General features: G+C 40.2%; 1 protein-coding gene across 1 annotated transcript in view; it reads right to left on the reverse strand.

Moving 5' to 3' along the window:
* Positions 1 to 356: 356 nt before the first annotated feature.
* Positions 357 to 13,039, reverse strand: part of gpa33a (glycoprotein A33 (transmembrane), paralog a) — a 49,840-nt gene continuing 37,157 nt past the window's right edge. Inside the window, exons 4-7 of the mRNA XM_043701022.2 lie at positions 10,829 to 10,993; positions 8,417 to 8,533; positions 5,117 to 5,243; positions 357 to 3,339 (exon numbers count right to left, since the gene is read on the reverse strand). Coding sequence (XP_043556957.2) covers positions 3,132 to 3,339; positions 5,117 to 5,243; positions 8,417 to 8,533; positions 10,829 to 10,993 — 617 coding nt within the window. The 3' untranslated portion in view covers positions 357 to 3,131. The remainder of the gene's footprint in view (positions 3,340 to 5,116; positions 5,244 to 8,416; positions 8,534 to 10,828; positions 10,994 to 13,039) is intronic.

Here is a 13,039-nt window from a genome sequence, read left to right on the forward strand (position 1 = left end):
AGGAAGGGTAGGTGTAACCCTCCATGGGTATGCTGGATAGTAATGTCGGTGAGAGAGGAACAGAGCAAGTGATTGTAAAAAGGTCATGGACAATGCCTTGATGGGCCCTTAAGGTAGTGCCCAGAGATACAAATGAAGCAGTCTCCCATCTACAAATCACTGGTTTCACAATGTTTAAAACTCACCTTGGATGAGTGACTGCATCAATTAGAATTTCAGCAACTTGTTTGAATGAAACACCTTCCGTGTCAGAACAAAAACAAACAATTACACTTATTGGCCTAAATGATGAAATGTTGATTTTCTGATCCCATGAGTATTGAAACTTAATCCCTTAAAAATGACAGAGTCCATGATAAATTTAAGATTTTTATATAATGCATTCAGTAAAATTAGGGAAAACAGAAAAACTTTGTATAAAAATACACAATTTTATAAAACAATTAAAAATGTGAAACTTTTGAACATTAGCTGTCCTATTGGCACAAGTGATCAATGTGAATTGCCTTTTTTTTTACATTTCACATTCATCATTGATGTTTGTATGATTTCACACTTAACACTGAAATTTGAATTTTTATAAAATTGTGCAGTGCGTTACCAACCCAGGAGAAAACAGATATTGTTACTGCACCCCCAAATGGTTATGGGCATGTATGACAGTTAAGAATGGCAATTTTCAATTATCCACTTCTAACTCAACTGTACATGGGTAACAATAACAAGTTTCCTCAAATCCTTTTTCATTTCCTTATTCAGTGATGAAGATAACATTTTTGATCAACATTCAGGAGTTAAGCACAAAAGCACATAAACAGATTCAAATTTCTGCAGTGCCTAGCAAGAAAGCATTTTTTAAAGAAATGTCTCAGGAATTTTATAGCAATTTCTTAAGAGATCACAACAGGTTGTGAAGCCAGGTAGCCATATGTGAAGATGCTTTTTTTTCCAAACTTTTTAACAGACAAGACTTTCATAATAACTTCCTTCAGCAGTTTTTAAAAAAGTGTTATTTAGAACAAGATACTTCAGAATGTCAACACTAAAATCGACAATAAATCTATCAGAAACATTTTCATGTAGTACCAACCATGAATAAACATAAAACTGTGACTAGCGAATCAAAATAATTTACTTTTCCTTCCGAAAAGAAAAGCTAAATGGAAACAGAAGGTCAGTTGGAAACTGGCTTTCATGTTTGTGACTAACTTAATACCACTTGTGAATTACAAGGTAAGAAAGCTATGCAGACAGTCCTCACCAGACTTTAAGTATCATCATGGGAGCTCCATTTTTAATGTTTGGCTAAAAGTCCAAGATGACTTTTAAACATATGCAGAAACAGTTAATGACATGAAAGATTTTATGCTTGGAAATCAATAGTGATATTGAATCATCATTTATTTGTTTGAAAATACAATTGCAAAGACATTGGATTTTTCTTTGAATGGAAAAATGTGGGAATAGGGATCAGGTAATTTAGGATGTCCATTTACTGATTCATTCAGATCTATTTTCTAGACCATATCATCTTTAAGCTACAGGCCATATTTTAATCAACTGAGCATCATGTAGCCTTTGGAACATGATGGCATAAGAAACCAGAAACATCACGACAGCATTGTTTTTTTTTTCCCCCTTCCTTCACTTTACAGAAAGTTTTTATATTCCTGAGCTAATCCTAAGATCTGACACATTTTCAGGAACTGAGCCTGGAATTTGAGATGAACTTTTGTTGCCTTTTAGCATAGCTGTCTTAAATATTAAGTGGTAGTTTACAATAGCCATGAACAAATATCTCAATATTATGGTTAATTACAGAAAAAATAATGATTTAAAAACTAACTCAAGTTTTTAAATTAGTTAAACAGGCACCCCATTACTTTTGAGATACTAATTACTTAATATTTGAGAAGAGTACATGGATTCTGCCACAAATAGGAGATATGCAGACCTTCAATCTATGCCAGTTCTTTTGTGGAGTAATTTAGTAAATCAAAATCCATGACATTTATAAACAAATCCCTGTCATAGATTGCTGTCTACTAATGTCTGAATGGTTACATTCCAGATGACAATTTGGTCCAGTGATTCCCCACACTACCTCTGGTTCTCATGCCAATCACCTTAAATCTAAGACTAGTGCTCATCAACTCTTTAGCACTGGAAGTGGTTTCCCTGTCTTTATTCCATTCTGAAGTTTCTTAACCTCTATCAAATCTCTCTGAGCTTACTTTGCTTTAATTTCATTTAATAAATTAAACTTGTGTTTCTCTGAAGGCTAAGTTCCCCATCTTTTTTTGAATTCTCTGCCTGAAGGCAGGTCTAGCCCACATTGCCACAACCTTCAATACAGGCTGGGCAAGATGGCAGATCTTGACTCCACCCCAACCCCCATATTGGAAGGATTTACACGTATTTCGTCAACCTGTTTGGCCACATTGTAAATGCAACCTACTTGGCCATCAATTCCAACCGGAGTTGGGGTTGAGATATCTAGCTCCAAAAGAAGGAGAATACCCATCCCCATAAAGTGTGGGGATGGCAGTAGTGTGATAGGGGGTGAGCAAACACCAAGATAATTATACCAGTTAATAAAGCTAAAATTTAAAGGATATCAATTATCTAGGCCGTAATTGACATCTTGCAAGAAAAAGTATTCAATAGCCCACATTTAAGAATAACTTTAAACAAATTACATCCCTCCTTTTTTTTTAAGAAAAAAAGGACAAATTAAAAGTAACATCTTAAAAATAAAGTTGCCATTGTTCCAGAGGAACTTTTGTTAGAGAGAGATGAGTTTAACCTGAAGATAGAGAAGGCAGGACTTCATACTGAACCTGCGCTGTTGCGGTCACTCTGCACTACAACCAACTAAACTAACCAACCCCCAAAACTGCTAAGTTGAAATGATGAAAATGATACTTAAGACTGCCTTTTTCAGGGCATAACTAAAATCTAAAGACATACTTGAAAATTGACAACTCCAGAAAAAGTAGCTTTCTATTTAAAGAAAATCTTATATGTATACTCTTATATTAAACTGTTCCAATAGTTTAATATTATATTTTGCAATTTTAAGACCCAGTTTGATCCATTAAACTAAAGCTACTTTTAGGAAACTGCTTTTATTACACATCATGATTCTCTGGGACGTATTTAGGTTTATTGGGAGGTGCCAATGGAGCTCTTACAGTAGGACGGGGAGAGTTCTCCCCTTCATTCTCATAAGGAACTTCATCATAGTAAGCTCCTCTATGGTCATGCCTTGCAGAATTCCGTTCTGGTAATTCTTCGTCTTCTTCACCCTCTTCATATTCTGCCTGGTGGTGTGGATCCCTATTAAATATAGTAATAATATTAATCCTTTTTAACATAAAAGTAACACTAAAAATTTGTACCATGAAAAGTTTTTGTTCACCAGGATTGCTTCCGTTTATGTTGGCATATGGAACGCCTACCACCTGTGGAGATGTTCAGCATCAGCTTAGGACCTCAGAACCTTAATCTTCTCCTTTCAGAAGGATTCACAAATCCTTTCTATTTTTCTAATGGATGAGTAGCCATTCATGGCATTTCCCTGATGTTAAGCAGATTAGTTTCCCAGGAGAAAGTGAGGTCTGCAGATGCTGGAGATCAGAGCTGAAAATGTGTTGCTGGAAAAGCGCAGGTCAGGCAGCATTCAGGGAACAGGAGAATCGACGTTTCGGGCATATGCTGCGCTTTTCCAGCAACATATTTTCAGATTAGTTTCCCAACCTGCCAAGGCTTGCCAATTGCTAGATTGTAGGGGAGGGGAGTAGTTTTTGACACAACCATATCCTTCTACTAAGGGGCACCAGAGTATCTCCAGACCTTTGTAACATTAAAACAATACAGAACTTGAAATTCTGAAGCCTACTTTCCCAATTCACTGCAATTTACTATTGTCAAAAGAGGAAGAGAAAACAAGATCCATTTGTAATGTTGGATGATAGCTTTCTTCACTGAGCACCATGCCACTAATTTGGGGGTCACCTGCAAAATTTACTAATATGCTTCCTAAATACGCATCCAAATCATTTATATAAATGACAAACAACTATGGACTCAGCACGGATACCTGTGAAACATTGCTGGTCACATGCCTCCAGACTGAAAAACAACTCTCAACCACCATCCTCTGTCTCCTACCGTCAAGCTAGTTTTGCATCCAGTTGGCAATTTCTTCCTGAGCAGATCTGCCAGCATATTTGTGAAGTAAACACCGAGCTAATGTTTGAAGCCTGGTGACTGATGAGTCTGATGAAATGTTAACTCTGCTTTCTTCCCACAGATGCTGGCAGATGTGCTGAGTTCCTCCAGTAATTTCTGTTTTTGTTTCCTGTTTTACATTACTTTTATTCACCAACATTCTGTGAAAGGGAACAATGAAAAAAGGCGACTGCTGACAACATTGAGGACAGGGATAAAAACAGAAAATGCTGGAAAAGTGGGCCAAGAAGGATTCTACAGCGAGAGGAAAATTATTTTCTGAATGTACACTTTGGACGAAGCGCAGCAAATGACAGGCTAGCGACACGTGCAGCCAAGAGCATTGCTGATGTAATTTGCTGGTTTAAAACTATTTTAATTTGAAAATCAAAAGAACAGACACAACAATGCTGGGAAGGGGGTTTGGCATAGCTTGGTGATAGACTGCACTATCAGAAACAACTTGGCCAACTACTGTCTCAGCTGAAAATGTGTTGCAGGAAAAGCGCAGCAGGTCAGGCAGCATCCAGGGAACAGGCTTATGCCCGAAACATCGATTCTCCTGTTCCCTGAATGCTGCCTGACCTGCTGCGCTTTTCCAGCAACACATTTTCAGCTCTGATCTCCAGCATCTGCAGACCTCACTTTCTCCTCAACTACTGTCTCACACCAGTAGGATTTAACGCAAGACAGATTGTATTTCTAGCGCTGTTGTCATTTCCCCAAGGCGTAACCAAATGTCAATGCAATTTGGTTATCCCATTCTCTATATGAAGATGTTAAATTGAGGTTTCATATTCATGTCCAGGCAAATGTATAAAGTTTCATTTCACTATTTCAAAAACAATGAGTATTCCCGTTGTCTATTGTATTCACTACTCACCCCATTTCATAATCTTCGGGTGCCTTTTCATCACGACAACAGCAACAGTAAATAATGATACCAAGGATTACGATGAAAGCAATTGCACCTCCAATAATTCCACCATAAAAGCCAAGATTCATTGAAGCTAACAAAGTAGGGGAAGCAAAGCTTTAAATATGAAGTATCATTTTACATTAAAGGCTTTATACAAAGTTACTTCTCCAAAAAAAAATGTGAACACCCCTCCTTGTTACACTTAAGAGTTTTGCAAGATTGATAGGCTTTAGAATGGTCTTCAATTTCAGGTAAAACACAGGATCAAGTATTCTGTACTGAAGTTGCCTTAACAGGTCTGGGATGGTTAAAGATAGAAAGGGAGGCCCTGATTGTGTTATTGTGGTAATAATGTAAGATATAATGGTTAGACACTCAGGGCTTACAGTGGGCAGAGTCAAACCCCCAAAGCCCCAGGGGAATGACTAAGCTGCCAGGTTTTATAGAGCTGCCCTTTAAACTGTCCTCCAAGATGAGAGAGAGCTGGTCTCTTCAGTATTGATAGTTACTAAGGTACAAAACTCATGATTCACATTTCCATGGAAAGGGTATAAAAGGAAGCCCAGGTGTAGTGGTAGTGCCATGTAACTTTTGTTTCTATTCATTTGTGGGATGTGAGCATCAATGGCTGGTCAGTATTTATTGCCTGTCCCTCTGCGCTTGAGAAGGTGGTGGTGGTGAGCTGCTTCCTTCAACTGCTCCAGTTCATATGCTATATGCACAGACTCACAATGTTGTTCAGCAGGGAATTCCTGGATTTTAACCCAGTGATAGTGAAGGAAAGGTGATATATTTCCAAGTCAGGGTGATGATCCAGTTTATTTAGTAATTGTTCAACCTAATTGATTTTTTTTCAAATGGAGATATAATTTTAAGGTGAAGGGCAGGAGTTTTAAAGAGAATTTGAGGAAAAGCTTTTTCTCATCTAGAGGGTAGGGATCTGGAATGCCCTGCCTGGAAGGGAGGTTGAGGCTGGAAACCTCACAATCTTTAAATAAGTGCTTGGATGAGGACTCAAAATGTGTTGCCTGAAAAGCGCAGCAGGTCAGGCAGCATCCAAGGAGCAGGAGAATCCACGTTTCGGGCATAAGCCCTTCTTCAGGAATGAGGAGGGTGTGCCAAGCAGGCTAAGATAAAAGGTAAAAGGGACTTGGGGGAGGGGTGTTGGGAATGCGATAGGTGGAAGGAGGTTAAGGGGAGGGTGATAGGCTGGAGAGGGGGTGGGGGCGGAGAGGTCGGGAAAAAGATTGCAGGTCAAGAAGTCTGAGGGTTGGGACTGAGATAAGGTGGGGGGGGCGAAATGAGGAAGCTGGAGAAATCTGCATTCATCCCTTGTGGTTGGAGGGTTCCTAGACAGAAGATGAGGCGCTCTTCCTCCAGGCGTCGTGTTGCCACGGTCTGGCGATGGAGGAGGCCAAGGACCTGCATGTCCTTGGCGGTGTGGGAGGGGGAGTTAAAGTGTTTTAACTGGTCGTCACTCTGAACAACTTCTCTTTCCAATCCTCCCACTTCCTCCAAACCAAAGGAGTATCCATGGGCACCCGCATGGGCTCCAGCTATGCCTGCCTCTTCGTCGAATATGTGGAACAGTCCATCTTCAGCAGCTACACTGGCACCAACCCCCAAATTTTCCTCCGCTACATCGATAACTGTATCGGCGCTACCTCGTGCTCCCACGAGGAGGATGAACAGTTCATCCACTTTACTAACACCTTCCACCACGACCTCAAATTTACCTGGACCGTCTCAGACTCCTCCCTCCCCTTCCTAGACCTCTCCATTTCTATCTCGGGCGACCAACTCAACACGGACATTCACTATAAACCGACCAACTCCCACAGCTACCTAGATTACATATCCTCCCACCCTGCCCCCTGTAAAAACGCCATCCCATATTCCCAATTCCTTCACCTCCGCAGCATCTGCTCCCAGGAGGACCAATTCCAATACCAAACAAACCAGATGGCCTCCTTCTTCAAAGATTGCAATTTCCCCTCGGTTGACGATGCTCTCCACCACATCTCTTCCACTTCCCGCTCCTCCGCCCTTGAACCCCGCCCCTCCAACCAGGACAGAATCCCACTGGTCCTCACCTACCACCCCACCAACCTGCAGATACATCATATCATCCTTCGTCATTTCCGCCACCTCCAAACAGACCCCACCACCAAGGATATATTTCCCTCCCCTCCCCTATCAGCGTTCCGGAAAGACTACTCCCTCCGCGACTCCCTTGTCAGGTCCACAGCCCCCACCAACCCAACCTCCACTCCCGGCACCTTCCCCTGCAACTGCAAGAAATGCAAAACTTGCACCCACACCTCCCCCCTCACGTCCCTCCAAGGCCCCAAGGGATCCTTCAATATCCGTCACAAATTCACCTGTACCTCCACGGATCATTTACTGCATCCACTGCACCCGATGGAGCCTCCTATACATTGGGGAGACAGGCCGCCTACTTGCGGAACGTTTCAGAGAACACCACTGGGACACCCGCACCAACCAACCCAACTGCCCTGTGGCTGAACACTTTAACTACCCTTTCCACTCTGCCAAGGACATGCAGGTCCTTGGCCTCCTCCATCACCAGACCATGGCAACACGCCGCCTGGAGGAAGAGCGCCTCATCTTCCGCCTAGGAACCCTCCAACCACAAGGGATGAATGCAGATTTCTCCAGCTTCTTCATTTCCCCTCCCCCCACCTTATCTCAGTCCCAACCCTCTGACTCAGCACCGCCTTCTTGACCTGCAATCTTCTTCCCAACCTCTCTGGCCCACTCCCTCTCCGGCCTATCACCCTCACCTTAACCTCCTTCCACCTATCGCATTCCCAACGCCCCCCCCCCCCCCCCAAGTCTCTCCTCCCTACCTTTTATCTTAGCCTGCTTGGCACACCCTCCTCATTCCTGAAGAAGGGCTTATGCCTGAAACGTCGATTCTCCTGCTCCTTGGATGCTGCCTCACCTGCTGCGCTTTTCCAGCAACACATTTTCAGCTCTGATCTCCAGCATCTGCTGTCCTCAGTTTCTCCTGAGGACTCAAAATGTCATAATCTTCAAGGCTGTGGGTCAACTGCTGGAAAGTGGGTTTTATTAATGCAGACTCAATGGGCCAGAGGGCCTATCTTCTGTATGGTTCTAAAACCAATATATGTGCAACAAATAAGTACAATTAATTACATAATGGAAAGTTCCCAGCAATTGTTTAGCAATCAAAAGTAGAGCAAATTAGATTGGTTTATTTTAGCTAAGTAAGATACTTACGAGGCATTACTGCTAAGGTTATGTTACAGGAGACCTCTTTGATTTTATTTTTTGAGGTGCATATGAAGAAGCCAGATGTTTCAGCTGAAAGGTTTTTTAGCATTAATTCACCAGGTTCTGAGGGAAAATAAGAATTAAAGAAATATTAGGAGCATCTACATATAGTTTAATTCAGTAGGAACTCAATGTTACTAAAAATGTGTTGCAGTATTTGTTTGTCCCAAAAACTAAATTGACCATGTTTGAGTTTTGACATTTTTCAGTTAGATCAACAAATGAAACACTGCTTGTTAACAAGGTTACCATTTTATGCAAGAACTGACAATTCAGGTTTGTCTTTCCAAACCACTGCCTCCCCAAAACAAAATCCAGGACTCATTTTAAAAGAAAAGGATATTTTACTGTTGTAATCTTTTAGATTGGCTTTACTAACATTACATTCCAGATCACAATTTAGTACAGCAATTCCTCACACTACCCCAGTTCTCCTGCCAATTACCTCAAATCTAACCCTGGTGATTATCAAACCTTCAGAAACTGGAAATGGCTTTCCTTTATTTACTTCATTTCAAAGCCTTAGGGTCACAATGGATAGGGCAATAGTAAATAATAATTATGACATACAGTAGACAAAGTAGACTTAACATTTTGAATCCAGTGACTTTCTTCAGTTTGATTTGTTAACTCTGCCTTCTCTCTATAGATGCTGCTAGACTTGCTCAGTTCCTTCATCAATTTCGATTTTTGTTTCAATTTCCAGCATCCACAAGTTGAAAAATCAATCACCCACAAAACTAGCCATGCTAGGAAATGAATGACCATTGAGAGCTTCTGGTAATTATGATTATTTGCTGGCCTTCCAGAGGACTTTTAAAATGAAACAGGTGCCTTTTGGTGCAACAACAACAATACTTTTTTTTCATACCTTGAGTGTACATGTTCCCCTAATTGACTAAGATACAGGCTACTGAAAATCAGAACATGAACTTGTTCCAATTAGTCTGTATAATCATTTTTCCAAAAGTCAGCTATTAAATCAAGTTACTCAGATGGTGGACTGAAATTAAAAATACTTTTTTTCTGTGTGAAAAATCCATTTAAAACTGTATTAGATGAGACTGTATCAAATTACCAGACACAAATGCATGCAGTCTTTTAAAAAGAGTAAACATACTTTAGAAAAGTACATTCTAAAAAGCTGTCCAATTGTGCTGGCTCAGGAAAGATTGTCCATTTGGCAATATGCAAATAAATTTGAGCAGAAACATAGACACTTCTCAAATCAAGCAAAATTTCGAGCACTGATTTGTGCAGTTTGTGCTTAGATTATTGACTGCAGAAAACATGTTAACCCTACTCCATTATGTTTAACATAATTGGCTTATAGGTATAAAGGCTATAATAAAATGATGGCTGTCACTATAAAGAACAGCAAGTTTTGAGAAGATTTGTAGCTCACATTGAGGTTCTGGATGTAACTTTGCTTGCTGAGCTCAGTGAACAAACTTACATCCAGAACTATAATGAACAGTTTAATAAAAAGTTAATGATTTAAATCTCAATGAACAAAAACCAAAAGACTAAAATATTTATGACCGATGAAGACAGGTGATCACAGGATACTGGTGTCACAAAACTGATCTAATGTATAATGACAGCAGGCAGATTATAACTAGCAAAGATAACTCCTACAATTAAAACACGGTAATACATAAAATTCACAAGTTAGCATCTGATGAACAGGAGCAGAGATTTTGATATACTGATAATACACAGCAAACAGAGATAGTGGTGCAATGGTAATTTTAATGTTACTGAACGATTAATCCAAAAGGAGAAAGTGAGGATTGCAGATGCTAGAAATCAGAGTCGAAGAGTGCAGTGCTGGAAAAGCACAGCTGGTCTCAGCCCCCTTGGCCCACAAGCCTCATTCCTGATAAAAGGCTTATGCCCGAAACATTGATTCTCCTGCTCCTCGGATGCTGCCTGACTGGCTGTGTTTTTCCAGCACCACACTTTTCGACTAGTAACCTAAAGGCTTAGGCTGATGCTCTGGCGACATAGATTTGAATCTGACCACAACAACGAGTAGAATTTAAACTAATAATAAATGGAATTGAAGCTATTTTCATGATAGTTTCATGTCTATCATTGCCATCATAACTCAGCTGGTTCATTAATGTTCTTGAGAGAAGGAAATTTGCTATCCTTACATGGTTTTATCTACATGTCACTCCAGACCCAAAACCAATGCTATTGATTTGTGATTACTCTTTCCCAGCCTACAACTCAGTTTAAAAAGGCAATCACAAATATGAACAAATGCTGATTTTGTCAGTGATAGACACATCCCATGAGAATTTTTTTTTCTTTAAAGTTCAAGATTAGGTATAATTTACAGTAAATACTAACCCTGAGAAGACACTTGGGGTAACTGTCTTGGCTGATTCTTTACATTGAAACTCTTCCAAGAATATATTGGTTTTGGAGATCCTTCAGCAGAGTGACAGGTCAGCTTAACAGTTTGTCCATATTCAGCTTTTCCTTCAATTGCACAAACCGGTGGAGATGGAGGGACTGCAAATCAAAGTCAGGACAGATCATTCAGGGTTTTTCTTCATTTTATCTGTCAAAAGCAGTTGCCATGAAAAAGATAATTCAAAAAATCATTATATTGTAAATGTGATAGTTTTAAATTTAACTACAAGTTGCATTTTATAACATCTCTGATATGTAAAATATCTCAGACCAAACCACAGAAGTGTTAGTCAAACTAAATTCCACAGAGGCAATAAGTAGGGTAATGAAAAGCTTGACTAAGAGTTAAGGAAGTGTCCTTATCAATAAGAGAGAAAGAGACTGAGCAAGTCAGCATGAATGAGCTCTACAGAAAGATATTTAGGGGGACATTTATATGCTTGTGGGACTGATATGATTGCACAAACACCAATTATGCAGTAAACAAACTGGGGAAGCACATAAGGCCAAAGTTGGGTGAGCATGGGAATCTTAGGATTGCTGGAGAAGGTTACAAAGGTGGGAAGCATTGAGGCCATGAGGGATTTGTACACTACTATTTTTAAAGTTAAGTATGAACCTAACAAATTAATTTTGATGTCATAGAAACAATGTGATTTTGTTATTTTTGATATTCCAACATGATTGAGATTTTGTACAATAATATGCAGGAAAGTCCAACAATAAAACTGCATTTATGGTTATCCAGATTATTAAACTTTAATTTTAAAATATGCAGTATCAGATATTGGAAGGAAATTATATTAGTTTATGGGAGAGGAGCTAAAAATAATGTTGTTCACTAGTACCAGTTTGAATAAAAACAGAACATAAACAGCAAGGGCAACATGGCCCCTAGATCCTGTTCTGCAATTCAATATGATTATGGCCAATCATTAATCTTAACACTCCACTTACCTGTCTTCTCCAAACATCCCTTGGTTCTCTGTGGAGACCAAAAATATCTCTGTCTTTTGCAACCTTAAATATACTAAACAACAGGAAAGGAGTGGCAGATGGAGTTTAACTTAGATAAATGAGAGATACTGCATTTTAGAAAGGCAAATCAGGGCAGGATTTACATACTTAATGGTCAGGTCTTGTGGAGTGTTACTAAACAGAGACCTTGGAGTGCAGGTTCATAGTTCCTTGAAAGTGGAGTCGCAGGTAGATAGAATAGTGAAGGCAGCATTTGGTATGCTTTGCTTTATTATTAAAAATCATACAAACCAGGTTATGGTCCAACAGGTTTATTTGGAAGTACTAGCTTTCAGAGCACTGCTCCTTCATTAGGTAGCAAGTACAGGTACTTCCAAATAAACCTGTTGGACTATAACCTGGTGTTGTGTGATTTTTAACTTTGTCCACCCCAGTCCAACACCGGCATCCCCACACCATTCCTTTTTTGGTCAGAGCATTGAGCATAGGAGTTGGGAGGTCGTGTTGTGGCTGTGCAGCTCATTGGTTAGGCCACTTTTGGAATATTGTGTGCACTTCAGGTCTCTTCTATAGGGAAGAATGTTGTGAAACTTGAAAGGGTTGGAGGGTTTGAGTGACAAGGAGAGGCTGAATAAGCTGGGGCTGTTTTCCCTGAAGTGTCTGAAGCTGAGGGGTGACCTTATAGAGGCTTAGAAAATTCTGAGGGGCATGGATAGGTTAAATAAATCCAGGTCTTTTCCCTGGGTGGGGAGTCAAGAACTGGAGGGCATAGGTTTAGGGTGAGGGGGGAAAAGATATAAAAGGGATTTAAGGGGCAACTTTGTCACACAGAAGGTGGTGTGTGTGTATGGAATGAGCTGCCAGAGGAAGTGGTGGAGGCTGGTACAATTAGAACATTTAAAAGGTATCTGGATGGGTATATGAATAGGAGGGGTTTGGAGACTTTTGGGATAATGCTGGCGAATGGGACTAGATTAATTTAGGATATCTGGTCAGCATGGATGAGTTGGACTGAAGGGTCTATTTCCATGCTGTACCTCTCTCTGATTCTATCTGTACACTCAGGGGAGAAACCCTTCGAATGAAGAAATTTCTACTCATCTCCAAAAGTGATTGAGTACCTGTGTCCCACACATCCGGAAGCTACACCCATGTTCTAGATTCTCA

Source organism: Chiloscyllium plagiosum, unplaced genomic scaffold (genome assembly GCF_037043375.1).
Source record: "Chiloscyllium plagiosum isolate Xiang-an unplaced genomic scaffold, Cpla_swu_hap1 HiC_scaffold_12, whole genome shotgun sequence".
In the NCBI taxonomy this organism is placed as follows: Eukaryota; Metazoa; Chordata; class Chondrichthyes; order Orectolobiformes; family Hemiscylliidae; genus Chiloscyllium; species Chiloscyllium plagiosum.